General features: G+C 40.8%; 2 protein-coding genes across 3 annotated transcripts; one reads left to right on the top strand and one right to left on the bottom strand.

Moving 5' to 3' along the window:
* Nucleotides 1-1025: 1025 nt before the first annotated feature.
* LOC133409636 (zinc finger protein 239-like) lies at nt 1026-6180 on the bottom strand. The gene is made up of 3 exons (XM_061689939.1): nt 5863-6180; nt 4591-4747; nt 1026-3565 (listed from the first exon to the last, which is right to left on the bottom strand). The coding sequence occupies exons 1-3, from the start codon at nt 5887-5889 to the stop codon at nt 2688-2690; spliced, it is 1062 nt and encodes a 353-aa protein (XP_061545923.1). The 5' UTR covers nt 5890-6180; the 3' UTR covers nt 1026-2687.
* adss2 (adenylosuccinate synthase 2) lies at nt 5897-26702 on the top strand. 2 transcript variants are annotated; one of them, XM_061689937.1, is made up of 13 exons: nt 5897-6179; nt 11351-11453; nt 12671-12739; nt 12823-12873; nt 12962-13028; nt 16829-16936; nt 18116-18197; nt 18280-18406; nt 21838-21992; nt 23185-23309; nt 23378-23475; nt 23568-23717; nt 25876-26702. In XM_061689937.1, exons 1-13 carry the CDS (start codon nt 6021-6023, stop codon nt 25926-25928), a joined length of 1347 nt encoding a protein of 448 aa, XP_061545921.1. In that variant the 5' UTR covers nt 5897-6020; the 3' UTR covers nt 25929-26702. The 2 variants fall into 2 exon arrangements, with proteins under 2 accessions (XP_061545921.1, XP_061545922.1); XM_061689938.1 differs by having other exon boundaries at nt 12671-12733.
* Nucleotides 26703-26748: the final 46 nt, after the last annotated feature.

A 26748-nucleotide genomic window follows, 5' to 3' on the forward strand; every position in this document is an offset into this window, starting at 1 on the left:
CTAGTTCATTGTTCGTTGCCTCATATGTTGGGACAGTTGTAAAAGGAGGACACCTGGATAGGTTGACGCTTGATCCGCTCTTCAATGATCAGTCAGTACTTTGTTAGCAATGTTAAATTGTTTACAAGGATCCACCCAAAAAATGTATTCCCAGTAATTCTTAGTTTATTTTACAGTGATTCCAGGGTAGATGGAAAAATTAAAAAGGGATACTGCAGGGCCGCCTAGTGGTCAGCCATGGCTCTCACTCATCATGGGCCATAAAGGAAAGTGGTATCAATTAATTTCTATACTACTAGTATTCTTTAGGGTCGAGGTTCACCAGAGGCCTGTGCCAGATGACTTTGGACAAGACACAGGGTACACCGTGGAGTGATCTCCAGTCTATCGCAGGGTACAGCATGGGTCCATCCATATCACCTATCATTTTTAGCACTTGTCTTTATTAGGGATCAAGGGCTTCATGTTCAAGGACTTGCGTGGATTTCCTAAAGAAACATGGCTTACGCTCCAATCCAGAAAACGTCGAATGCACAAAAATATCCAGATGTATGAATCCGTGCGTACGTATGAATCCAAGCACATTTCCTTCGTACGTCTCAATCAACGTAGAATTGAGCGCACGTTAAGAGTAGCCGACCCCTCCCTCTCCATGCCACATAATATCCATCCACCCATTTTCTACCGCTTATCCGAGGTCACCTAATATAAACCCAGTATTGGTTGTCTGCCAGTTGGAGGGCTCAACAATGGTTCACACACCTATGGAAAATGTTGTCTTCAATGTAGCCAAACATGTTTATGGAACATGGGAGGAAGCGCCTGCCCCCAGAAAAAATAATCATTCAAACCCACATCTCCTGAATGCAATGCAGATGTGCCAACTCCAAATTGACCATGCTGCTGAATTTGCCAAGTTGCCCAATCAAACCACTTCAAGTGTTTTCAGTTACATGGGAGCCAGGGCGGTGCTGTAATCTTTTAATTTATAGGAAAAAAAAAATAAAAATAAATAAAATGCATGTTTGTGTACAAAGCGTTAAAACATAAAATAAAAAAAGCTCTACATTAAAATGTGAGAAACAATATTGATTCAGAGTGAAGGTTGTTATGAAGTAACATTCCAGATACAGCTTTGATTTGACACTTTAAAACAGGGCCTTGACAAAGATACAGCAGAACCTACAAGGTCAGACAAATTGGAATTTGGCATTTTGAGGACACGGCTCAGCACGCATTAAAGGATGGGAGTGTGGCTTTTTCTTTGGCTTTTTTTTTTTTTTGCAACACAAGTGTGAGTTTGACTGGCTGTTTTTGGAAACAGGCTTGTTTACTTCTTTTTTTAGACTCATAAGACATTTAAAAAAACCAGCTTGTTACAGTCTATAAAGTAAACATTTTGACTCTGGAAGAGTGTTCCTATTTGCATTATTTCCTACTTTTGAAATGTCACCAAATTGGACTTTTACCTTCTTTTCACACTACTTGTATGACCTAAAAATTGGCCAGTAGCGCTGATATAAAGACATTTCATATATGATGTATGTTGACCGATGATAAAGGGACAGATGAAAATCTCACCCACTCCGTTTGTGTTCAGGCCCGAGTAATAAAAGTATGGCTCTGCTTCCATCTTGTGGCATCTACAGGCAACTATATATGCACACAATGAATTGTAATGAATGGGCTCCTTGCACATTATCCCCTGCATTGTTGAACTACAGCTCAGTCTTTTCTGGTTTTGAATAACTGCGGTATTTTACAATTTAAAATAAAAATTAATAATACAATTTATTTTAAAAAAATTAAAAAAAACACTACTTGCCCAAACTAAGAACCATCAAAGATGTACATCTTTTAAAGTCCTCCTCTAAAGCACTGAGCAGCAACCTAGAGAAAGACTTTAATGTATGCCCCCTCTTACATCCAGGGATATGTAGGTATACAAGTCAATATTCATCCTAAGGTGGTTACGTTAGATACAGTATATCAATATGCTAATAAACAATCCCAGTTAGTGATTGAATGTTTTTTAGAATGTATTAAGGTTGAACATTTCCAGTTAAAGCAAAAAATATTCAACTGTGGTCTATGTGCAAGTTAATTTTTTCTCTTTTTTTTAAATCTGTTTGGCATTATTAGTGTCAAATAAAGACAGATGTGAAGTGGCTGGGCTTTCTGCTTCAGATCCATTAAGCATGAAAAAGCTCATAATGCTGTAAATGTAAGGCTGCTTAACTATGCGAATCTTTGTTGTCCAAATGTAGAGTTGATTTTTAGTTCCCAGGTGACTCCATTAATGTTTTCATTTCAGACTCGTACTCGGCTGTTTACTCGGGACTATGAACACGGCTGTCATATTGCGCAACACCGGATAAGGGTAAACCGTATTGTCTGTAACGCATATGACCTGCAAAGAGCAAATTACATGTGCATTTCTGCAAAATTTTGGGGATTCACTGTATTTGCATTGGCATTTTCTCCTCCTTTTGAAATGTGAGATTGTTAAACACTTGGATGACCTTTAAAAATGGCCTGAACAGTAAATGAAGGTGACATTTTAACTCTCGGAGTTCAACCATATTTCAGGAACGAATTGTGTTGGCCCTTAGAGGTTCCGCTGTAATTGACTGTTACCATGACAACACAGTGGAAGAAAAAAAGTCAGTCTCTGAAGAGCGAGCTCCTCAAGATACCCGCACGTGAGTGGTCAAGTGATGTTTGAGGTGGGCGCTCTGCAGGAAGCCTCGCCCGCACATGCCGCACGTGTGCGGGCGCTCGCCCGTGTGCGTTCTTAGATGCTTCCTGAGATGGCCGCTGTGCGTGAAGCGCTTGCCGCAGTGCGTGCAGCAGTAAGGCTTCTCGCCCGTGTGGATCCTCATGTGGATCTTCAGGTCACCCTTGCGGCTGCACTCCTTGCCGCACACGTGGCAGCGGTGCGGCTTGGCGCCCGTGTGACTGGTCATGTGCTCGGCCAACGCGCTCACGCTACCGCAGCGCTTGCCACACGCCGGGCACGTCTTGGATCCCCGGTGGGATTGGATGTGCTCGGCGAGACTTCCGGGGGACTCCCCCGCTTTGCCGCACACGGCGCAGCACGCGTCCCTCCAGTGTATTCTTAAAGCGTGATTAACTAGGTGGTGATTGAAGGAAAAAGATTTTTCACAGAGATGACAACGGAAATCCTGTGTGACTGATGCCTCTGGGAAAAGAGTGATTTGCTCTGTTTGATGTACATCTTGCCTTTCATCTTGGTATGGGCATAGTTCTCTGGAGGAAACGGGGGGCGGCAACAGTTCAGTTTCCCCTTCCTGTCTCTCGCTCTCATCGAGCGGCAAAAAACTGTCATCTTCTTGCTTGTTTCGCTTCCGAGGCAGGTACAGGGCATCGGAATCCTCCCGGATCCCACTTTCTTCCTGCGGAATGTCCCAGAGGGCTTCCTGTTTAATGTGGCACAGCTCTAATCCAGTATGACCAGGAGTTCCATTTGACTCCCACTCGAAGGAATGTTGCTCAAGGGAATTTTCCCAATTTTCCTCCTTGTGCTCTGCTGATTGAAACAAGTCTGGAAAAAATAGTAGAGATTTTCTTCAGGATATTGTACTCTAATTACCGGGATAACGCTGATGTAATATTGTATTGTGAATGCTGATTTACAACAACAACAACAAAAATCCTAGGCTGGGCGATTATGTCCTTGAAATAAAGTCTGTTTTTTTTTTTTTTTTTTTTTATTTAATTTTCTCTGGGCACTCCAGTTTCCTCCCACATCCCAAAAACATGCATGGTAGGTTGATTGAAGACTAAATTGCCCTTAGGTGTGAATTTGTGCGCGAACGGTTGTTTGTTTATATGTGCCCTGCGATTGGCTGGCGACCAGTTCAGGGTGTACCCCACCTCTCGCCCGAAGATAGCTGGGATAGGCTCCAGCACGCCCGCAACCCTTGTGAGGATAAAGTGGTACAGAAAATGGATAGATGGAAATTAATTTAATTAAAATTAATTTAGAATTCAATTTAGCCAATTTTTACTCCTAGACAAAAATGTGGTCTATTGATTGCAAGAAGTCTGAAAAAATATATTTATTATGGATGTAATATAATTCCCAGAATTTTCCTACCAATGTTTATTATCAAAACGGTAATTTGGTAACAGACGCGGGTTGGAAAAAAAAATACATTAAAGAATGATAATACAGAATTTTGAAATCTTATTTATAATTAAACCACACGAGCAACTAGGGCTGGGCGATATGACCTTAAAATAAATTGAATTTTTTCCCCCCCACAACAATTCCACTTATGATTTAATCGATCTTCCCAATTCACTTACAGAAAAATCAAAAAACTATTTTATTATCGAAAACAGGATTTGCACTGGGATTTGCTTAATTGATAACTATTTTTTTATTCCCACTTGACACAAAAATTTGCATAATAAACTAATATTTTAACTGTCAAAATGCACCAATGTACCTTCACTGTAAATTATTAGCCATACAAGTGCCAGAGGTTTCAAGAGAAATAAAAGTTACAATAACAATAATTCCATATGAAACTTCTGCTTTGTGAAACTACAATAATAACACACCTGTTTTCTGCTGTGACACGAAATCCAAGCGAACCCCTCGTAGGTGTTTGATCTCCTTCTGTGAGTTCGAAGCTGCTTCTTCGTATTTTGCGATGATTCGCTCCAAAAAGACAAATATCTCCTGGGCGGCGGTGGCCAGGCGTTCGTTCACAAAGGCCTTGAGCAGCAGCGACGGTGACATGTTGGGACAAATATTAATTTCAGTCGAGGTTTAACAAAATAGGCTTTTTTTTTTTTTTTCCCCGCCTATATGCTAGTTAACCGTAGCTAACGGAAAACAGAATCGACTACTTCCTCTTTTAGAGGCGCCTGGCAAACATTGACACCATACCGCCACCATCCGGATGGAGTGAGAGTTGAACGTTTAAACCATTATTCCTGATAAGTCTTTCCTCAACACATTTTAAAACATGCAGTACTCTATATACATTGTAACGGTGATATATTGTATTTCGCCTTTAATCAACAAATCTGTAATCAACAGACAACATTCGGCAACATTAGGTAGTTGCTGCTATCTAGTGGACGAAAAAAATGCAGTACTAAGTGCAAAGGGATGCATAATTTGGGTCATTTATGGCAGCATAATTGTCCCCATACGCATGATTGGTGTCATTTCGCCATGATCAGCCATTTATTTCAGTCCCTCACCCTGAAACCAATACGATTCTCAACACATAAGTGTAAAATGCTGTATAAAACAAACATGAAATGTCTTATGACATTAATCGTTCTCAATAAAGTTCAGCTGCATTGAGTAAACGTCATAGGCCGGGAGGTGAAAACACAAAATAATAATAAATAATAAACCCTGGCATGCTTTTATTTTTCCTTATATATTTTTTGTCTATTATGTTGACTATATATATGTATGTGTGTATTACATGCTTTAACATATTAAGATTGTTTGAGAAAAAAAAACACTGGAAATGCGCAATGTTCACTTACTCCATAGTTGTAGACAAACCGTTTTTCAAGTCACTCAGCCTGAAAAAATATTGTAGTGTTAAAATAGTGTTTAAAAACTACAAATCCTAAACGCAGCACGTCACCTTTTTAATACTCATCATCATAAAGCCTTATTGTCGTGTTGAGAGCAAACATCATACAACAGTAACGTTTACCTGCGAAATAGAAAGTAAATATATAAACAGTGGCACTCTAGATTTTTGTTGAAATAAGACGTTTGTGTTGAGGTTCGTGCATAGGTGGGGTAAAGTTAATTCATAAATTCCCTCCCAAAATATCCCAACTCGGACGATAGTCACCTACTTCCTGGTTGTTGACACCTGTGCGCATGCGCAAGGCGTGTTACTTCCTGGCGTCCAAACGTTGCCTTGGGAGTGGGCTGGCGCCGCGGCCACTCCACTCGATTGCCGAGCCACAAATTAAGATCCAAGTCAGCCGCAGAGCCCCAGCAGCGGTCGGATATGTCGGAAAGTGGGTCCCAGGAGCCGACGACGCGGCCCAGCAGACCGCCGGTTGGCAACCGAGTGACGGTGGTGCTGGGCGCGCAGTGGGGGGACGAGGGGAAGGGCAAAGTTGTGGACCTGCTGGCGCAAGACGCGGACATGGTGTGCAGATGTCAGGTTGGTGTTGCGTTCACTTGTCCCGCGCCGTGGGTTAGGCAAAAATGTCAACCTGCTCCCGTCTCGGTGGCGTCATTCCCTTCATTTTTTTCACATCTCCCCCAAGCTAACCATTTTACTGGGTTGCTGTCCAGAATTTTTAGACACTTTGTTGTCAATATGGTGGGTTTTTCTGCGAATGTCACCTTGAAGTCTTGCTAGCTGATTTAGCTCACCTATCTGAAGCAGGTCTTTGAAGGCACCTTTTGGGCTCCCCTGTATTAACCAGGTGCGAGCGTTGCACAAGCAAGAATGAGAGATGATAAAGACGACGTGATCTTGGTGCACTATTTGACTGAGTCAGACTCCAGACACAAACATTTGGAACGGGGAATATAATTCTGATCTTCATAACATCACATGATGCCATCAGACTCGTCATAACATCTAATTTCCCTCCATTAGCCAACATTTTTGACACCCGTTCATCAAAAATTCACTTTTGTCACAAACTGAATATGTAACAATAGGTTTCCCACACTTTTGTTGCATATATTTTAAAATGACAATTGCATAGTAAGTTAGTAAGTAAATCATTAGTTACAGATCATAACAGTCAATACCCCCCAAAAATGAAAATACTTTATAAGGCTAATATTGTGCATTATTCCCCTCTTAATCTGTCATTTTAACACCTAAACCACATATACACTTTGATCACACATATGAATGTGGCAAATGTACAAATGAAAATACAGATACTTTAGGTGCACTATAGAGTCAAAGCCAAAAAAACCCTCCCTTTATTTACGCTAATATCGTACGTTATTTCCCCCATAATCCACCATTCTTGACAACTGAGCATCATTACTTACACTTAAATCATATATATTCAAATATGGCAATTGCACAGTTCATAACAAGATGTTAGGTACACTAATGAGATCCAGTACAAAAAAATGTGCCTTTTTGTAAAACTCACATTGTGCATTATTTTCCCTATAATTTACCGTTATTCAGGTGTCATCAGCATTTCATATACTTGTCACATATATTTGCATATGACAATTGCAGAGTTAACAGCGTTGCAATGTGGTGTTTAGAGTGGCGTGACGTGTGCCATGTGTTGTTTCAAGAGCTTTTTATAAAACAGCCACTGCCAGCACTCTTGGCTCGGTGGTGTTCCTCCCTGACGTGCGAGTCACACGGTGTTAACAGCAATGGGACGTGGGTGGTGGGGGGCAGGGGATGTGACAGGCCGAGAGGGGGGCAGTGGTCGTTACGGTACACTGTCGTCGCCGAGGTGATTATTGGATGCGCCCAAAGCCATGGAAAAGTTGTTTACACTGGTACACACACAAAAAAAGTTCACACAGTGGCTGTAACAATCATGTTTTGTTTTCATTGAAATAAGTTTGAGGGTATGACTTGTACTAGTACAGACAATATCAACATTTTACAATTTCTTGTACTGCATATCACGTAAGTGGCAGGATTTGCAACTGCCTCAGGCTTTAGCCACATGTCTATAAACAAATACTGTAGCTCAGCCTCTTGCTAACAAACATCATGTCTAGCGATATGCTTTGGCATTTTATCTGAACTTTTTATTGGATCATTTTCTGCAGATACATACTGAACCGTTACACCCCTAGTAATACTGTTTTTCCTGAAATACTGTCTGTCTCACTTAGCGGCTGGGTCCGTCATCCCCTTGAGACTAGGAAACGCCTTCCTCAAATAGGCACTTACTTTTTCCCCAAAGGAAAAATGATTTGTCACTGTACTGTACATACTGAACATTAAAGCATTAATTGATGAGCTCTATTGCAAACCAAAACAGCAGCACCTACAACATCTCACTCATGTGATCACTCCACAGTGCTCTTTATGATGCAGGCAGCTTTGAGACTTATTGGATCTGCCCAATTTACTATTTATTGATTGTTGCCATTTCTCTGTTTATCCATAGTAGTTATTTTGATTTTGTTCGTAATATTGTTAAATATTATTCCCAAAACGCCTTGGTACCAATAAAGGCTCCCCCCCCCAACAAATGTGCCCCTTTTGCCATAAGGAAGAAAAAAATGAGCAACTATCATGACACTTGACATGAGTTACCTTTTGAGCCCATTTGAACTAAATCGTTCACCAAAACTGCAGCACCTACAACATCTTGCTCACGCGATTGCTCTACAACATCGCGTGTGCCCATGCTTATGCTCGGTGACTTATTACTTCTGCATTTTTGCTTTATTTCTCCATAATAGTCTCTTTAATTTTCATATTAATATTGTTTAATATTATTACAAAATAATTTGCAGGTTCTCCCCGTGCCTGCATGGGCTTTCTCCGGGCACTCCGGTTTCCTCCCACATCCCAGAAACATGCATGGTAGGCTGATTGAAGAGTCTAAATTGCCCGTAGGTGTGAATGTGAGTGCGAATGGTTGTTTGTTTCTATGTCGCCTGCGATTGTTTGGCAAACAGTTCAGGGTGTACCCCGTCTCCCGCCCGAAGATAGCTGGGATAGGCTCCAGCACGCCCGCGACCCTTGTGAGGATAAAGGGGTACAGAAAATGGACATGAATGGATTATTCAAAAAATGCATTCATACAAGTCAATCATCTGCAGCTGAGTAAGTCAAAAAGTATTAAACATACATTTAAGTGTAAAAGTTGTAGCTAAACACACGTCCATCAACTGACTGTTCCATTAGCACTAACACTAACTCGACACAAGAGGTGTTTATACAGACTAATATTACGACACGGGAGCATTTTCGCCCAGAGAGTAAGCGTTGTTCCGAGGATACACAAATATGTAATGTTACATAACCCTGTTCGGAGAGGAGAAGTAGACCTTCACGGAAGCCACGAGAATCAGAAACAAGCTCTTCAAGGTAAACTGTCCTTTTTTCCCGTCAGTATAAGGGATGCGGTCGGGGGGCGGGCACTCTCACATTCTGACTTTGACTTACGACTCTACACTGCAGCATTTCTGTCTGCACAAACACTTTCCGGCGTCTTTACAAGCCCATGTTTGGGCCATGACGAGCCAATATTGACACGATAAATGCGTCAGCCGCTTTTCAGACAATACCTCAAGAGGCGGGGGGTTCAAGGTGGTTGCCAACGCCGTCGCTTGAATCTGTTCACCATAACGCCAAAGGCGCCGCCAAGAAACCGCCGTAAAACAACGCCAGGAACAAAAATCTGCTTGACATTCTTGACATGGTTTTTCAATTCATTCTGTGAGTCATAATTACATTTTAGATTACATAATCTGCGACGATGACTTTGCATTCCTGCAACACAGATTATAACTAGTGATAACATGGAAAGATAAAAAAATATATATATATTTTCTTTTCCTTCTTTTGCTTTCGGTCCAAGTAGAGGAGCAACACACCAAATTCTTTGTTAAGAAATTAGTAAGGATTACACAAAGCCTCAGACAAAGATGTGCAATGATGAAATATTTTTACTTTTTGTCATTACAGTCTTGGGACCAAATTGGGTTAGTAAACCTCCAATTCCTTTGTTAGCAAGGATTATGCCAATTTTTAGGGTTTTTTTTAGTTCATATTTAGCAAAAGCACAGATAACAATGGCTGGCAATGAATTTATGTTTACTTTGTTGTCATTACCATCTGATTGTATTGGATCCAAATAGGGCAATGATCCACCAGGTTCTCCTATAGTTACCATGGTTTGCACCAATGTTTTTAGTTGGATAATTAGTTAGTTAGCAAGGCTTATTTCATTCCGAAAAACTTTGTCAGTACAGTGTTCCATCGTTTTTCGCGGTTAATGGGGACCAGAACCCCCCGCGAAAGGTGAAAAACGGCGAAGTAGGATTTCGCAGGGGCACAGCGCTTCGGCGGCATTGTAAGGGCTTGCTTAACTAATAAAAAAAATTGTCGCTTAAACAAAAAAAGTTATTGCCAACACAACAGCGTGGACGACACTGGCGAGACACAACAAGGGAAGATGCTGGGTGAGGCTGCGATGGTGCGCAGCCAATCAGTTCACGGGATAAATCCACTCATGCTCTCATTGGTCGATGTCACGCCGGGAACCAATCACGCTCTTTGTATGAGTGCCCGTACAGTACAGGCATGAACAAAGCCTGAGTCTCAACTCATCTCTTTGTTTGGCATGCAGGGAAACCTTTTCTCGCGCGCATCAACATGAAACGACGCGTCTTTCCACAATATGGCTGCCGATACGGCTGTATTTTAAAATTTGTTTAATTATTATTTTTTTTATGAATATTTTGGGAAAAACCCGTGAAGCACTGAAGCCGCAAAACGTGAAGTGCGAATTGGCGAAGGAACACTGTGTACCTGAATGAACCAATTTAGGAGGCACAAAAATAAATTTATATTTACTTTTTGTCGTTGTGGTCCACTTTTGTTAGAGACAAATAGGGCACTGACCCAGCAGATTCTTTTTTTTGGTTAGTTAGCATCTCCTGATTCAGCATAATTGAGAAAATGTAACAAAAATGTAACAAAAATGTATTTGTTCCATTGCTAGCTTCATAGGCATCTTGCTGTCACATTTCCACGCCCCTCTGTGATAATCTTTACACATTTTCATCTCAGAGCACCGTGGAGAATCTCGGAAGTATCCTGAGTTCTACGTGGGGCGCTGGGCCGAGTCGTAAACGTCTTTAAAAGGGCAAGCCATCTGCTTCGTCGTCTTTTCCCCCCTGCTCTTCCTTTGGGGTGCTGCTCTCCGTGTCCAGGAATAACCAGAACTCCATGTGGTCGGAGCACATGCTGTGCTCCATTTATCGCCTCGGGCTCCTTTGGAAAAAGGGAACCCATCCTGATCACGGGTCAACTCAGCAGCTCTTGAACACTTTCATTCAACATTGAACTTGTCCCAACAAGTGCCAGGATACTTCTGTTATTACATTGCAACATTTTCAGCCCTGGTGGAGGTCTAACATTCTAGGTTATGCATTTACACAGGTTATGCGTTTACATGCAGCTCACCTGCTCTAGTCAAGACATCTGACTATGTTTATTTTATATCGAGCAGTTGACTTGTAGCTATTTGTAAATACTGCTTGTTGCTACCCGCTAAACTGTTCAGTCTGCATTCTAGCACAGCCAAACAAAGTTACAGAACTTTTCAGTTGGGCCTCTCCTTAAGTGTTTGTCTGTGTCTCTGTCGTCTGCAGGGTGGCAACAATGCGGGACACACAGTGGTGGTGGACTCTGTGGAGTACGATTTTCACCTCCTCCCCAGCGGCATCATCAACCCCAAAGTCACCGCCTTCATTGGTGCGTTACGCCCACAACACGACACCTGCACACCGCCCCTTTAGTGTCACCTAAACACCGCCTCTTCAGTACCACCTACAACACACCCTTTAGTGCCACTGACATGCCACCACATTAGTGCCACCCATACTCCACCCCTTGAGTGCCGCCTCCCTAGATTGTTTTACAAGATTACTTAACTATATAATTTATTTATTATATACCTGTGGAGACGAAGCACAACGTAGAGAGTCTCTTTTAACTGTGAATGCAGTCAATGAATGGGGCTATGGTTGCCAATAGCCTCTCAAATATCCACTCTCCTTTATTCTCGCCTGTTTCCTCTCTATGCATAATTGTAATATTGCTTCCTTAACATTTCCGCCATGTTGTTTGTGGTTCAATACAAAATAATACTTACTGTCACAATATCAATTAAAATAGATTCTCAGTCACCCAGCTCATGGTAATCCACAAAAGTTTTATCGAGGCAACCGGAATCTTGTTTTTTTGAGTTATTTTTCACTTGTTTTCCAAAAACATTCCAAAATGGCTTTGGCAATTATGCTAATAGGCCAACAATATGCGGAGCCTCAAAACTTTGTTTCCTAATAGAACACCAGCGTTCAAGTTTTTCTGTTGCACCATCGCTTCTATAGGTGTGCCGCGGGGAGTTGCCGACTGGAATTGGTTTATGATTGTTCAGTTTAGTCGTGTCCAGTTGCGTCACATTTCTTTAGTGCTACCTTCACCACTCCTTAAGTGCCACCAACACACTGCCCGTTTAGTGCCACCAATAACACCAATCTTTTGTGTACACCACCCCGGAAGTGCCATCTACTCACCACCCCTTTAGCACCACCTACACCTTCCCTCTTTAGTACCACTAATGATGCTCGCCTTTGTACCACTTACACCACCCCTTGAGTGCCACCGACACAACACTCTTTTCGTACTGCCTAATGCACCCCTTTAAGTGCCTCCTCCCTTTAACTCGCCTCCAGCATATTGGTTTTGAAGTGAAGCCAAAAGTCAATGCATCTGTTCATCTGCAGTAGCTTCATTAACTAATGGATTCCATTGTTACACTCTACACGCAGATGCACTTAACGTGCAGATGTGCGATATGTCGATGATTTAAAGACACATTTGAGTTCTGAACTGCCATTTTTATAAAAACTAAAATGGACCCTCGATGTCAGTTTTGATGGTTTCTGCTCTTGTTCTTTCTACACCAGGTAACGGTGTGGTGATCCACCTCCCGGGCCTGTTCGAAGAGGCCGCAAAGAACGAGCGCAAAGGCAAGAGTGAGTTTACTTTGCTCAGCGTGAGTTGACGCGTGTGACGCTGCTTCAGTCTGTTGAGTGTCAAACTATATTTGGGGGCGCAGGTCTAAAAGACTGGGATAAAAGGTTGATCATCTCAGACAGGGCGCACATCGGTAAGTCCCGCGTGCAGATGTGCGTGACTTGCTTCAAGTTGTGTGTGAGCGTGTGTTTATGTCCTCTCTCTCTCTCCCTCCTCCACAGTGTTTGACTTCCACCAAGCTGTGGATGGTGTTCAGGAGCAGCTGAGGCAAGAGCAAGCTGGCAAGAAGTAAGGAACGTCCATGGCTACCACACATGAACGCACAATAACAAAATATATTCTTGAAGAGTGTGAAGAGTGGGCGAGAGGCGGGGTACACCCTGAACTGGTCCCCAGCCAATCACAGGGCACATACAAACAAACAACCAGTCACACTCACATTCATACCTATGGCAATTTAGAGTCTTCAGTTAATGTTTTGGGAATGTGGGAGGAAACAGGAGTACTCGGAGAAAACCCACGCAGGCACGGGGAGAACATGCAAACTCCACACAGACGAGGCCGGATTTGAACCCGGGTCCTCAGAAGCCAACCAGTCGGCCACTTGCATCTGGAATTGACGGAAAAAAATTCTCAATTTCAGCTTGTATTTCTTGGTATTTTTCGATGGGATACAGAACTCAAAAGAGATCAGTTTGGCATAACCATATGTTAAGGTGAGCAAAAGTCTCCCATCTCTAGATTTAAACCGAATAGAGCATGCAATTTTCCTGCTAAAGAACAGTCTGAAGGGTAACCCCAGCAAAAATCATGAAAAATCCCAGCATTTGGTTTTGTCAATGGGTCATCAGCTTGATGCCCTCCTAGTCCTACACTAATGTCTTTGCAGATAATTTTCTCACGGTGCTTAAAATGTTTGAAACTGCCAATGATCAGCCTTTTCAGTGTTTGAATACAGCATGAATTTCTGGACCAAACGCTTGAATGTGGAAATATTTATTTATCAGACTGAATAGTTTTCATAAACCTGCATATAAAATTCTGAATTTATGTTTGTTAATAGCGTCGTACCAAACTAATGTATCTTTAGTTGTAAAACTGTTAAGGGTGTATGTGAGGAATGTCGAGTGGGAGCCCCAACTAATTCCTGTGGAAAACTGGCCCGTCTTCATCTGCTTAAAGCCCTGGACACTCAGCCTGTGTGCGTGCGCGCGTGTGTGTGTGTGCGCGTGCGTTTTAGAGAGGGACGTTGGGAGAATTAAAGCTTTTAAAGGCTTGGGTGGAGGGCTCAAAGCAACTAGTTGGTGTCTTTCCAACATCTCCAGGCAGCGCTCCGATCTCTCGTGGTCACACAAGACGAGTCGCACGTTGCCAGAACTTTCAAGCTTTGAAAGAACACAGACATGAAGCAACACAAATGCCCACAGAGATACATTTACAGGGCACTGCAAACTACAACCACGATAACAAACATACGATCAACATCATAGAATAGCGATACATGTACAGTGTACCGAGTTCTCACACATTACATACTTCAGTAGGTAAGGGAGAGCTGCCATAAACAAATGCATGCAGCTCAACCTCTGGCTAGCGACATTGTTTTGGTAAACATGCTGTTCAAATGGTTACTGTTGTTGTCGGCATCTATATTTATGTAAAAAGAAGACTAGATGTTGCGATTTCCCCCCAAAAAAAAAAAGAAAATATTAATCGTTGCATACAAACCCCAATCCCAATGAAGTTGGGACATTGTAAAGCGTAAATCGAAACAGAATACAATGATTTGCAAATTCCTCTCAATCTCTATTCAATTGCATACACTACAAAGACAAGATATTTAACGTTCAAATTGATGAATGTTGTTGTTTTCAAATATTCTCTCATTTTGAATTTGATGCCTGCAACACGTTCCAAAAAAAGCTGGGACAGGAACAAAAAAAGACTGTGAAAGTTGAGGAATACTCAAAAACACCTGTTTGAAACATTCCACAGGTGAACATGTTCATTGGAAGCAGGTGAGTGTCATGATTGGTAGTATAAAATGAATATGCCTGAAAGGCTCACGTGTTCACAAGCAGAATGGGGTGAGATTCAAAACTTTGCGAACAACAGCGATAGCAAATAGTTCAGCAGTTTAAGTGCAATGTTTCTTAACATACAATTGCAAGTAATTTAGGGATTTCATCATCTACGGTCCGTAAAATCGTTAAGATTAAAATAATCTGGAAAGATCTCTGCACATAAGCGGCAAGGCAGGTGACCTTTGATCGCTCAGGTGGCACTACATTAAAACTGTGTAAAAGATATGGCTACGTGGGCTCAGGGAAACTTCAGAAAACCATTGTCAGTTAACACAGTCGCTACATCTACAAATGCAAGTTAAAACTCTACCGTGCAAAACAAAAGCCTGTATCAACAACACCCAGAAACGCTGCCAACTTCTCTGGGCCCGAGCACAGCTGAGATGGACTGATGCAAAGTGGAAAAGTGTGCTGTGGTCTGACGAGCCCGCATTTCAAATAGTTTTTGGAAATCATGTTATGTCCTCTGGTTCAAAGAGGAAATGGACTATCCGGATTGTTATCAGCGCAAAGTCCAAAAGCCAGCATTTGTGATGGTATGGGGGTGAGTTAGTGCACACGTCATCAGCAACTTCCACATCTGTGAAGGCAATATTAATGCTGAAGGGTACATACAGGTTTTGCAGCAACATAGGATGTCATCCCAGCAACATCTTTCTAGGGAAGTCGGAAGTCATGTGTTGCAGGCATCAAATTCAAAATGAGTGAATATTTACAAAAAAAAAAGTTATCAGTTACACCATTACATATTTTGCATGGTGCATGGTGAATATAGGTGGAAAATGATTTGCAAATCATTGTATTCTGTTTTTATTTGTTTTACACATTGTTCCAACATCATTGAAATTGGGGTTTGTATGATTTAAAAAAAAAAAAAAATTCATTTGTTTATTTGAGAATCTTTCTCTTTTTGGAGAAGTTTAGGATTGCAATTTTTTATTTGTTCCATGATTGGATAAACTTTTGATGTTGCATTTTCCTACAATGAAAACATTTAATCAGTTATGTTGCAGATTGCAGTTTACTGTTTGCCGTCGGGATCGGTCCCTATCCCTCGCGAAGAGCGAAATTCTGCCAATAATTGACACTTCCCTAAAAATCCCATCAATTTTTCATTATGTATTTTGTTCCCTTACTAGACAAGCTATACACTGTTAATCCATCCATCCATTTTCTATAGCACTTGTTCTCAGTAGGGTCGCAGATAAACTGGAGCCTATCCCAGATTATTGTGGGCAAGAGGCGTGTGTCCATTGGAAGAAAAAAAAAAAAAAATAATAATAATAATTTATTGCATACCTTCTTTTGAACTTGCAGATTGTAGTTTTTTAAATTGTATTTTATTTTGCCATTATTTCTGTTCCTGATTACACAAAAGAGACACTGTATTTTGCATTATGTTCCCTTACGGTAGCGATTGTGAACCGAACCTTTCCATCTACATGTGCCTATAGTCACGCTTTTCCTCTTTGTCATCATGGGTATCCTTTAGTGTAGACGTCAGAAACAAAAAATGATTAGCAAAACGCACTGGTGTAGTTATGGTCACTCCCAAAATTGGACTTTCACTCCAAACAGTAAAACTTTGGAAGTGTTCTACATTGGAGGTCTAACATGTCTTATTAAGGTGACAGAGCATTTTTGATAGCTGCACTCAGTGCCAGGATTAATGATGAAACTCAATAATGTGCAAGGATTGTTGGCATGCGCGTTTAGCCAATTTCCCATGTACTAACACTCTCTTTTAATAGTGTGTGTGTATCATAATAATGGCCAGCAAGCTGAGAAGGGAAAATGCTGTGTTGCTAAAAATTTAGCAGGTGATACTGATGTGTCAAGAGGTATTTTGTGGTCAATAAAAATCTGTTTCTAATGGACAGGTGCTAGTTCCAATTATTTAAGCTTATCCTTTATAAGGTGGGAGTCAAATTGGTCTTTAGAGGAATAAAAATGCTAAAATGAATAACTTAATGTTACTTTTGTCTTTGTGTTTGCATTTCTCAGCCTGGGGACGACAAAGAAAGGCATCGGTCCGGTGTATTCTACCAAGGCGGCACGCAGCGGCCTCAGGATATGCGACCTACTCGCGGACTTCACACACTTCTCCGAGAGGTTTGCGAGGCTTTGATCTTTTGCATGTGTGTGCTAAGCCCTCTGAAGTATTGTAAAACTGTCATGTAACAGTGTTTCCAGTATTAGCGCAGTCCTCCTTCGCCCACGCTGTTCCTGAGGTTAAGGCCTGTTTAAGACAGAAAACTTGAGCACGCAGAAGTTAACCATACATTAAGGTGTTCATCAGAGGGAGGCCTATATTTGTACACATTTTTCTTTCGACTCCACTGTAAACTTTAGCTTTACAGATGCCAAACTGTGGAGGAGATGTGTGTGGTTGTAATGACAGCAAACGTGCAAAATCGTGTCATTAACGTACTGCATTGCCTCATCTAGTAGCCGGTGCTGTTTATTTACTCAACTCAGTACCAGACTGTTCAGAGTAGGCCTTTTTAGAACTTTTTTTTTTAATAAACTTTTGCCATAATCTTCAGCTTTACAAGTTCCATATCTGCTGTGTTTTTTTTTCCAGCAAGCATCTAAAGCTTTATCTTTAACCTGATGTAATTCCTCATTTAGTGGCTGAGGCTTTTTATTTACTCAACTGCAGAGTGCATCTCGGTGGAGGCCTTTATTTTTTTCAACCCAACTGCAGACTTCAGCTTTACAGGTGCCATGTCAGTTGTGGTAATAACTGCAGGTATGCTTAATCTTTAACCTACCGTATTTCAGCACATGGTGCATAGAGACATATACTCAACTGCGTAGGTTATGTGGCAGCTACTAGGGTTAAGGCGTTTATTAGGGGGGAGGCCTTTATTTTTACAAATTTTTATTTAAAGGCGCCTAATGCTTCATCTCTACAGATGCCATGTCTCTTGTGGTAATGGCAACAATCTTTAACCCAACCTTATTTCGTCACATGATGTCCAGAGATACAGTATTTACCAACTTAATTGTGGAGGGTATTCCCCCCTCACCCCAATCTCCATAGGTTATGGCATTTATTAGGGGGAAGGGCTTTTATTTGTACACATATTACTCTGAACTCCACCGTAAGCCTCAGCTTTACAGATGCCATGTCTGCTCCAACTAATGGTGGCTGCCCTCTATTAGAGTGAGGGCAACTATCTAGATGTTGGTTTTTTTTCATCAAAGGGCCTCTTTATTCCAATTTCTTTTTAAAATGTAAGACTATCCTTATGTGGATAAGAAGGTCCATCTTGTCGATTGGTGCAGGTATAAAGTCTTGGCCCGGCAGTACCAGGCCATGTACCCTAGTCTGCAAATAGACGTGGAGGGCGAGCTGGTTAAATTAAAGGTAACAGCTGGAAAATAATACCAATAGTGAACCAAAAAAAATATCAGAATACCCATAAACATGTTTTGACTTTTTTTTCCAGGCTTACGTGGAGCAGATCAAGCCCATGGTGAGGGATGGTGTCCACTACATGTACGAGGCGCTTCACGGGCCTCCCAAAAAGATCCTGGTGGAGGGGGCCAACGCGGCGCTTCTGGACATCGACTTTGGTCAGTAGTCAAACGTACACGCGAAAGCATGTGCATGTCTGCTGCGATTGTGTACGTCTAACCTTTTACAGTAATCCCCTGCTATATCGCCGTTCACCTATCGTCGATTTTTCTGTCAAACGTATTTACTTCGTTCAGGTATTAGGCAAAAACGTCACGATGGGGGCCTGTGTGTTTTTGTCGTGTGGCAGTAGACAAGGCAGTCAAGCTGGCTAAGTTGCCAGGAGGAAAAGGCTTTCAGCGACATGACACACGATAACGTTCTGGACCTCATCGATACAAACCCAAAAAGTGTGTTTAAATTAGGTACAGCCTGATTACAGAGGGGTACAATGTATGTACCGCGCCATACTTTCACGTGAATGGGTGCCAGCCGAGCCTTTCTTTTGTCCACACTTATCATATTCATATTTTTCTTTACAGTGCGATTGTTCTTATCGAAATCACAAACAAATGTTGGCGTCTTTTGAAGGGCTGGAACGGATTAATGGCATTTCAATTCATTTCATTGGGAAAAAAATTATACGATTTGTAAATTAAGTTACGAGCTTGGTAACAGAATCAATTATAGTCGCCAGTCAAGGTACCACTGTATTATTATATACATTTTATGATTGCAAATTAAATCGGTTTCCGTGGTGTTTAGTTTAAATGTGTTTAATGTAGGTAGTTTTTCACCTTTTGCGGGTCACTCCCACGATGATCACTGTACATGTCTCGCCCTGTCATATTTCCGGCGTCATCTCGCTAACATGTGCTCTAACCACCCAGCCTCGCTTGCGACAAACCACAGCTTGGCCATGCTGTTTATGCGTACGGCATCACGGTAAGTTTAACTCGTACACCTGGGCGGCTTGCGCACGCTCACCCGTTTGCATCACGTTGGTCTGTGCATGAGCACGACACCCACTCATAATCATTCACAATGACAGCACCACGCTTTCGTTTTTTTTTTTTTTTTTCAGGCGCAAAATCAGAGGCAAAGTTATGTCTTTAAGTCAACCTTTTGCTACTTCATCAGCAAAACTACACAAAACGACTTTCCTTTTCCTTTCAGTTCAGATCCAAATAAAGGTGCTGGGTTGGTTGGTGCTTGACTACGCATAAACTTCAAAACCGACATAACTTGAATGATGGCACATGGACCGAGGAGGATGCCGTAAAATCTTTGTGCAGATCTAGTTAAAGGTGTGGCTTTAGGAGGAATTTCACCTTTTGCCAATACGGTCCACTTGCATTGTGGCAAAACAGGGCCGCCAGATCCAGCAGAGAGAGCTGCAATGGAAAAAAAGCTTGTTGTGTATGGCAATTGGCATGTCTCACAATGCACAGCGCCACCTAAATGAATTTTGTAAGCCTAAATTATGTTTTGGGCCTTGGTGGAGGTCAGTCCTCTACTTTTTACTCTTTTTTTTTTTTTTTTTTTTTTTTTTTTTTTTTTTTCTACCTGTTTTATGAAACAATATCGTAAATCTTAGGTGTTGCGCAATTTTCTTCTTGGCAGAGTTCAGTGCTCGTGGTCTAAACCCCATGCTGCCAGTAACAGTGGTGCTATCAGGGCAAAGTGTCCCTCTCGTGACAGTCGACAAATGTCACATAGCAGTAGGAACAACAGCATCAAACCTTCACTTCCTTTGTCACTTGTTTGCCAAAAGTCCCTGAAATGATTGACAGAATCATGCTTTTCCACAACACGCCTGCTGATTTCCACGGGAAAATGACCCCGTGTCCTTTCGATGAGACAACACTCGGGTGTGCTGCACGTGGGTGTCAAGGCAGTAACATTTCCGTTGCATTTGCCTTGACTGCGGCAAAATCAGTGGAGCCACTAAAGTCACAATCAGGTCGTACAATTCGGAAATATTACATGCTTAAACCCACAAGATCTCAAGAGTTGACGTGACGTGAGATGGCGAGAGCTCTGCCCGTCAAAGGACCAACTGCATGTTTGGGTTTTTCTTTGGCTTTATTAACTAAGGCGAAGAATGTAAATGGGAAGTTAGACTACACCATGTATTGTCACTTTGTCTCAAGGGTAAAGTACCGGTAGTCTTTTTTTCTTTTTCCTCTTTCTTATTCCTTTTAATTTTTTTTTCTTCTTTTTCTTTTTTGTTGTTACTTTTCATCTTCACTCCTAATATATATATATTTTTTTTACATTTTACTGTAGTTAACACCTTTTTATGTATGAGCGGGTATTAAGAATGTTAAAAAAATGTCAATGTTTGAGGCGATTTTGTGACACCAATCACATTCACATTATGCTGTCATTTATCTTAATACTGAGTTGTTTTACTTAAACATTTTGCTTTGGTTGACCTTTTCACTGTTGTGCAACATTTAAGAATGTTAAAAAGTGAGATGCTTGAGGCGACTTAACAATGCCAATCACTCATCTTTAAAGTTAAGACTATTTTATTTTTACATTTTAAAGTGGTTAGCTTTTTACACTTAACGTAACGCGTAACAATTAGGATGTCAAAATTGAGGTGTGTGAGGCCAATTTGCAACGTGAATCACCTTCGCGTTACGTTGTCTTTCATAGTTAAAACTGACGGTTTTGTTACAGTTTTTACGTTTTACAGTGGCTAACTTCTTCGTCCACTTGTGTGCCACCTAAGTTACAAACGAGATGCGTGATGTGACTGACACAAATCACTCTTGCCTATCGTCTTTGAAGACTATTTTTGTTTTGCAGCATTTTAATTGTAGTCTTAACTTATGTTTACACTTGTATGACAGTAAATGAAAAAGATAAAGGTATAATGGCAAGAGGGTGAACCCGGAACAGATTATTTCCCATTGTTTTTTGTTTTGTTTTTTTTAACGTAATGATCTCGATTATTTTTTTTCTCTCCCTCAGGCACATCCTCAGGCCAATAATGAAAGCCTTCTATGCTACTGATTATTATGGGCTGCATAGGCAACATTCGGTCTCGTCAAAACGTTATTTTACGTGACAGCGTCGCAGGAGGCTTTTGAGGAATGTTCGACATAATCGGAGAACCTCCAGTGCAGTCGGCTTCTGGTCACACGACACGACCCAGCTGGCCTGCCAACTATATCAGGACGCGCTAAAATAAACAACGTGCTATGTCAACCCAGGGCATATACTGTACACCAATGTTGGGAAGTAGGATACTTGTTTTTTTTCGGATTGCTGTGTTGTATTTATTTTTTTGACGACTTTTTACTTTTACTCCTACGTTCAACATAATCCGTGCTTTGTACTCCTTACGTTGTCAAAATTGGCTTTTTAAAAAAATATTTGTGGATGACGAGATGATGTTTAAAAAAAAAAAAAAAAAGAGACACTTGTTTATTTCCTCCCCTAAGTGTTTGATAGTACTTAAGTACAGACTGAGTTCCTTTATCACCTCTGCTGTACCATTGTCATAAAGCTCATATTAATGACCATGTGTCATTTTCAGGGACGTATCCGTTCGTGACATCGTCCAACTGCACGGTGGGCGGGGTGTGCACAGGCCTCGGAATGCCGCCACAGAACGTTGGCGAGGTTTACGGCGTGGTCAAGGCCTACACCACCCGGGTGGGCATCGGTGCTTTCCCCTCGGAGCAGAACAATGTATGTCAACAAGCAAAACTATCTTTTTTTATATATAGATAGATATATATAATCTATATATATAAGATATATCTATCTATATATATCTATCTCTATATATATATATATATATATATATATATATATATATACACACACACACACCACTTTTTTTTTATATGTTGCAGAATTTAAATATGTAATACTGTACTGTAGAATTGGACAAAGTGGTCAAAATCATAAGGTAAACCTATAGACGAGTGGTGTCAAATATGTGTGCCTTTACTAAGGGAGGTTTGTGATACGTTTTAATACTACCAAATCAATTTATCAAAAGTAAGAATTGTTTAGTTTTTGATGCCGCCCTTGTGTTGGCGCTCATACATGATGCGGGCATATCGAATACGCTTCTTTTCAAACAGCACCATCTAGAGGAGGCTTGGTGACACTGCTGTTAATTAAAAGCAAGTGTGAAGCGTTTTAAAATATTTGTAACGATCAAAAAAATATTGTAATACACTGCATTATTTTGGGATTATTTTTCAAATGAACATTTTTATTTAAAATGAATTTATTATATTTTATTAAGTATATTTATATAGTAACAGTACTTTATTCCTTTACTATTTATAATATCCTTTATTTGCTGATTTACTGGCAGAAAAAAAAACAAAAAAACTAAAATGTATTGGAAATTATAATTAAAATAGTTTAATTTGTTGTATCTAACAGTATGTTATGCTTTTTCTTTATTTACATTGACTTTGATTAGTAAGTAAAATCTACAAATTTTAAATATTCTCATGATAATGAATCATTTACTTATATTTATTACTTTAATAGGGTAATAGACTGTTTTTGTTCTTTATCACCATGCTAATTTACGGGCAGAAATAAAAAAAAAAAAAAAGAATATAATTGAATTTATGATTGCATTTTGAATTATGTTTATTATTCATTAGATTTGCAATCCACTCATGTAACAGTGTAATGTCAGTTTTCTATTGTTATGACCTTTTCTTTGTCAGCCAATCAGGCAGAAATCACATGGCTTTACTGCCTTACAATTAGGGCTTGTGGCAACCATTTTGACTTAAGTTTACACGACCAAATATGGTTCAGCTGCTTATAAACGGCAACAAAAATGATGATTTTTTTTTTTTTTTTTTTTTTAACTTGCTCAACCAATATGCACCCACGTTGTCGCCTTCAGGACATCGGCGAGCTGCTGCAAACCCGTGGCAAGGAGGTCGGGGTGACCACGGGCAGGAAGCGCCGCTGCGGTTGGCTCGACCTGGTGCTCATCAAATACGCGCACATGATCAACGGCTTCACGGCGTGAGTTCGCCACCTTTTCACACGCATGTTATTTAGGCAATATGGGCTAAATCCCTGTACTTTCGCAGTTTAGCACTGACCAAACTGGACATACTTGATGTCCTCCCGGAGATCAAAATAGGTGTGGCGTACAAAGTGGGCGGCCAAACTATACCGCACTTCCCAGGTGAGCAACGCTAGGAGAGGTTTTTCTTTTTTCTTTTTAAACTACAGAAAAGGTGAAGCAGTGATATGCAAGTGATGTGATTGTGTGCGCAGCCAATCAGGAGGTGCTGCTCCAGGTGGAGGTCGAATACGAGACGCTGCCCGGCTGGAACAGCAGCACAGCGGCCGCCAGGAGATTCGGCGAGCTCCCGGAGAACGCCCAGAATTACGTGCGCTTCGTCGAGGAGCACGTCGGAGTGCCTGGTATGAATATACACAAAACAAAAATAACAGAACTTGCCAAGGCTTAAACAAGAATCTTCAACGAGGATCTCAATAGATGTATAGAAGATCCTTCTATTTGAGCCACTGAGAACTAGAATGGGGTAACTCCATTTTTCAGGACTTCTTTTTGCAAGAGAGCGATTTAAAGTTTTATGGCTGCAATACAATCTGGTGGCATTGTATATTGGTGATTTATATGGCAATTATGACTCCATGTGGATGCTTGTTTTTACATATTCTGTCGTTTTTTTTCAAATATAAGGGTTTTGGTGTTTCATAGGCATATGGGATCCTGTTGCTTGCAATTTTATCCACAACTGAGGTACTGCCGTCATCTCAAGTTTCATACGTTGGATCCTTGTCAGTGTCATCATGGTTTGCCTGAAAATGTATAAAAGGGATTATAAAAATAAGAAAAAACAAAGTTGATTGCAGTAGTGGTATAAATCCAAACATCTGTCAAACCTATCAACATTTTATGGAAGATAATACAAAAATATGTGTGGAAATAGATGTTTGTCATTGCTGCTGTCATTTTTTTTAATGACATAATCAATGTTTTAATTATCACCAAAACCTATTGGAACACAAAACCTGAGAACCCAAATTTGTCCAAAACCTTTTGATTTAATGAACATTTTCTGTGTAAATGGAAGATGCACTCTGGTCATCAACAAACAGAGTTGTAGCATTGCGGGGTTTATATTATAATATTGTATTATATATTTATTATATTACATTTTATAATAAACAGCATAATCGGTGCGAACTTACTGTAATTAAATTACTTTTTATTGCTAAATTACTTTATTGCAATTAAATCATTGTAATAAATACTGTTAATGACATGCTTACTCTAACTTTCTCACTGTCCCGGCCGGCTATATGGACGGCTGTTGTCCGTTTGTTTTTTGTTTTGTTTTTTTGTTTGTTTTTTGGAACGCGACATGCTCCTCCTTGTGTACATTCTTCAGGTGCCCGATGAAATTTGTTGTGTTGAAGCATTTAGGTGACGTTCACCACAACCTACTTCAGTTGTGCACAGACTGCAAATAACTTACGTGTTGTTTGTCTAGCCTCACACCGATGTCGTCCCAACTTCATTGGAATAGGGGTTGTATATGTCATCAAAAGAACAATGTCATCAAACAAACGTCACAATTGTTCGACAAAACAGAAAAGCGCGAAACACAATTGCAGACGAAGGAGCAGAAAACAGTCTGTGGCGGAAAGAAGATGTTTTAGAACTGAAAACTATATGAGGGGACCGGTCGCTTCAAGCAAAAAAAAATCCTTGAAATTGCCACAGATGCATTCGGATGAGGGGCCATATTTATTTCCGTAAAACACACTGCACGCCGTGTTTTTGTGCGCATGCTCAACGTGATGTCGGGTTTTGCGCGCATGCATGTCACTTCACGGACACATTCTGTTCACAGTAGGAGTAACGTGAACCACCAAGGCACAATTCCTTTGGTCGTCTAGTATGGCATATATGCATTTTGACACTTCGTCACGTCCTTTTTTTAGGCACGGTTGACTATAAGTTCAGGAAATGTTGTCCGAGTATTATAACACCTGTACTTGGCCTTTCGAGAAATGTTGAAGTCGTGATTAAAACTAGGACGTTTTTCTAGGTCATAAGTGGTGTTGTAGTGAAAAGGTGAAAACGCGAGCGCAGTGAAACATGGAAAACAGCGGTTCCGTCACCACTCAAAATTCGCGATCAATAGTCTGGCTCGATGAGTGACCACTTTCGACTGCCACTCAGTGGATACACGTGTACCTAATATATAAACAGTATATGGCGCACAAAAAAGACAGACTACTCATAAGCGCCCGACAACAAGTGCAACCATAAAGCAGATGTCCTTAACAGACGCATTCACAAATGCCACACACTATTAATAGCAACGTGACAAGTGGCTGCCATTATTGCGGAATCTTCTCAAAAGAAACATGGTATGAACACTTCAAGTGTCTCTAAAATGTGGAATTCCACTAAAGATTACATGGCAACATCCTCGATAGCTACCAATGTTTAAAAATTCTGGTAGATATAGTTATAAGCAGAGACAGGAAGACATTTTGAGTTTTCCGGTACTGACCCATCTGGTTCTGTTGTGTTTCCCCGCAGTCAAATGGATCGGCGTGGGCAAGTCTCGGGAGTCCATGATCCAGCTCTTCTAGACACCACAAACAAACATCCTGTCAGCCTCTTCCCATCTCACACACACGCACACACACACACACACACACACACACACACACACACGCTCACACGCTCACACACTCACACACTCACACACACAGCCTGACTACCTGACTGGACTCTCTTGATTCGTGACACAACTGTCGGATTGGCAAGGCTTTTACACACTGTACAGTCAGAGCATCTTCTATGCCGGGATTTTAAACCTCATTAGCCATTTGCACCAGACCCTCAATAAGTTGAGGGTCTGGTGCAATCAATACACCAGCGCCATTAACATAAGAATCGCGCTGTGCCTGTCTGTTGTCGCGTTTTAAAGATGCTTTGTGTTTTATTCTGTCAGTCAAGTGGATGTGGCAGTTTCCTCACATAAAGGTAAAAGGGATCTTTTAATATTGAACTTTTTATTTGCAGTTGAAAAAAAAAAAAGGATCTACCAAATACATATTTTAAAATTGTAGCTGGTGATTTCTTCCATGTTACACACACAACACATGCCTCTTTGTTTTTAGGTATTATTTTTAAATGGGTGAGTTTGCCTTTAACCACCACAGAGAATGTGGTGTAACTCTTTTACTCACTCTTGGTTTCGAAATGGAATTACTGTTTCTCTCTTTTTGTTTGTTTGGTTTGATTTGTTATTTAAATCAGTCCTATGGGTCCAGGGCAACTGGTGCCTGACACTCACTATCATGATTTTAAGGCCTCCATACTCACAGTGGGGGGAAAAAAATAATTAAATGTGGAAAACATGCTGTGTTGCTCATTTGGGGAAAAAAAAACAAATATATATATTAT

This window comes from Phycodurus eques, chromosome 11, assembly GCF_024500275.1.
Source record: "Phycodurus eques isolate BA_2022a chromosome 11, UOR_Pequ_1.1, whole genome shotgun sequence".
Lineage (NCBI taxonomy): Eukaryota > Metazoa > Chordata > Actinopteri > Syngnathiformes > Syngnathidae > Phycodurus > Phycodurus eques.

Bases quoted from the DNA above. Each gene is read 5' to 3' on its own strand.
- LOC133409636 (XM_061689939.1), bottom strand. From the start codon at position 5,889: ATGCGCACAGGTGTCAACAACCAGGAA. The intron at 4,748-5,862 runs GTAGGTGACTAT...CTGCTGCTCAAG, and splicing joins CAGGTGTCAACAACCAGGAA to GCCTTTGTGAACGAACGCCT. The intron at 3,566-4,590 runs GTGTGTTATTAT...TATTTTTTCCAG, and splicing joins CGTGTCACAGCAGAAAACAG to ACTTGTTTCAATCAGCAGAG.
- adss2 (XM_061689937.1), top strand. From the start codon at position 6,021: ATGTCGGAAAGTGGGTCCCAGGAGCCGACGACGCGGCCCAGCAGACCG. The intron at 13,029-16,828 runs GTAAGGAACGTC...TGCATTTCTCAG, and splicing joins CAAGAGCAAGCTGGCAAGAA to CCTGGGGACGACAAAGAAAG. The intron at 16,937-18,115 runs GTTTGCGAGGCT...CGATTGGTGCAG, and splicing joins TTCACACACTTCTCCGAGAG to GTATAAAGTCTTGGCCCGGC.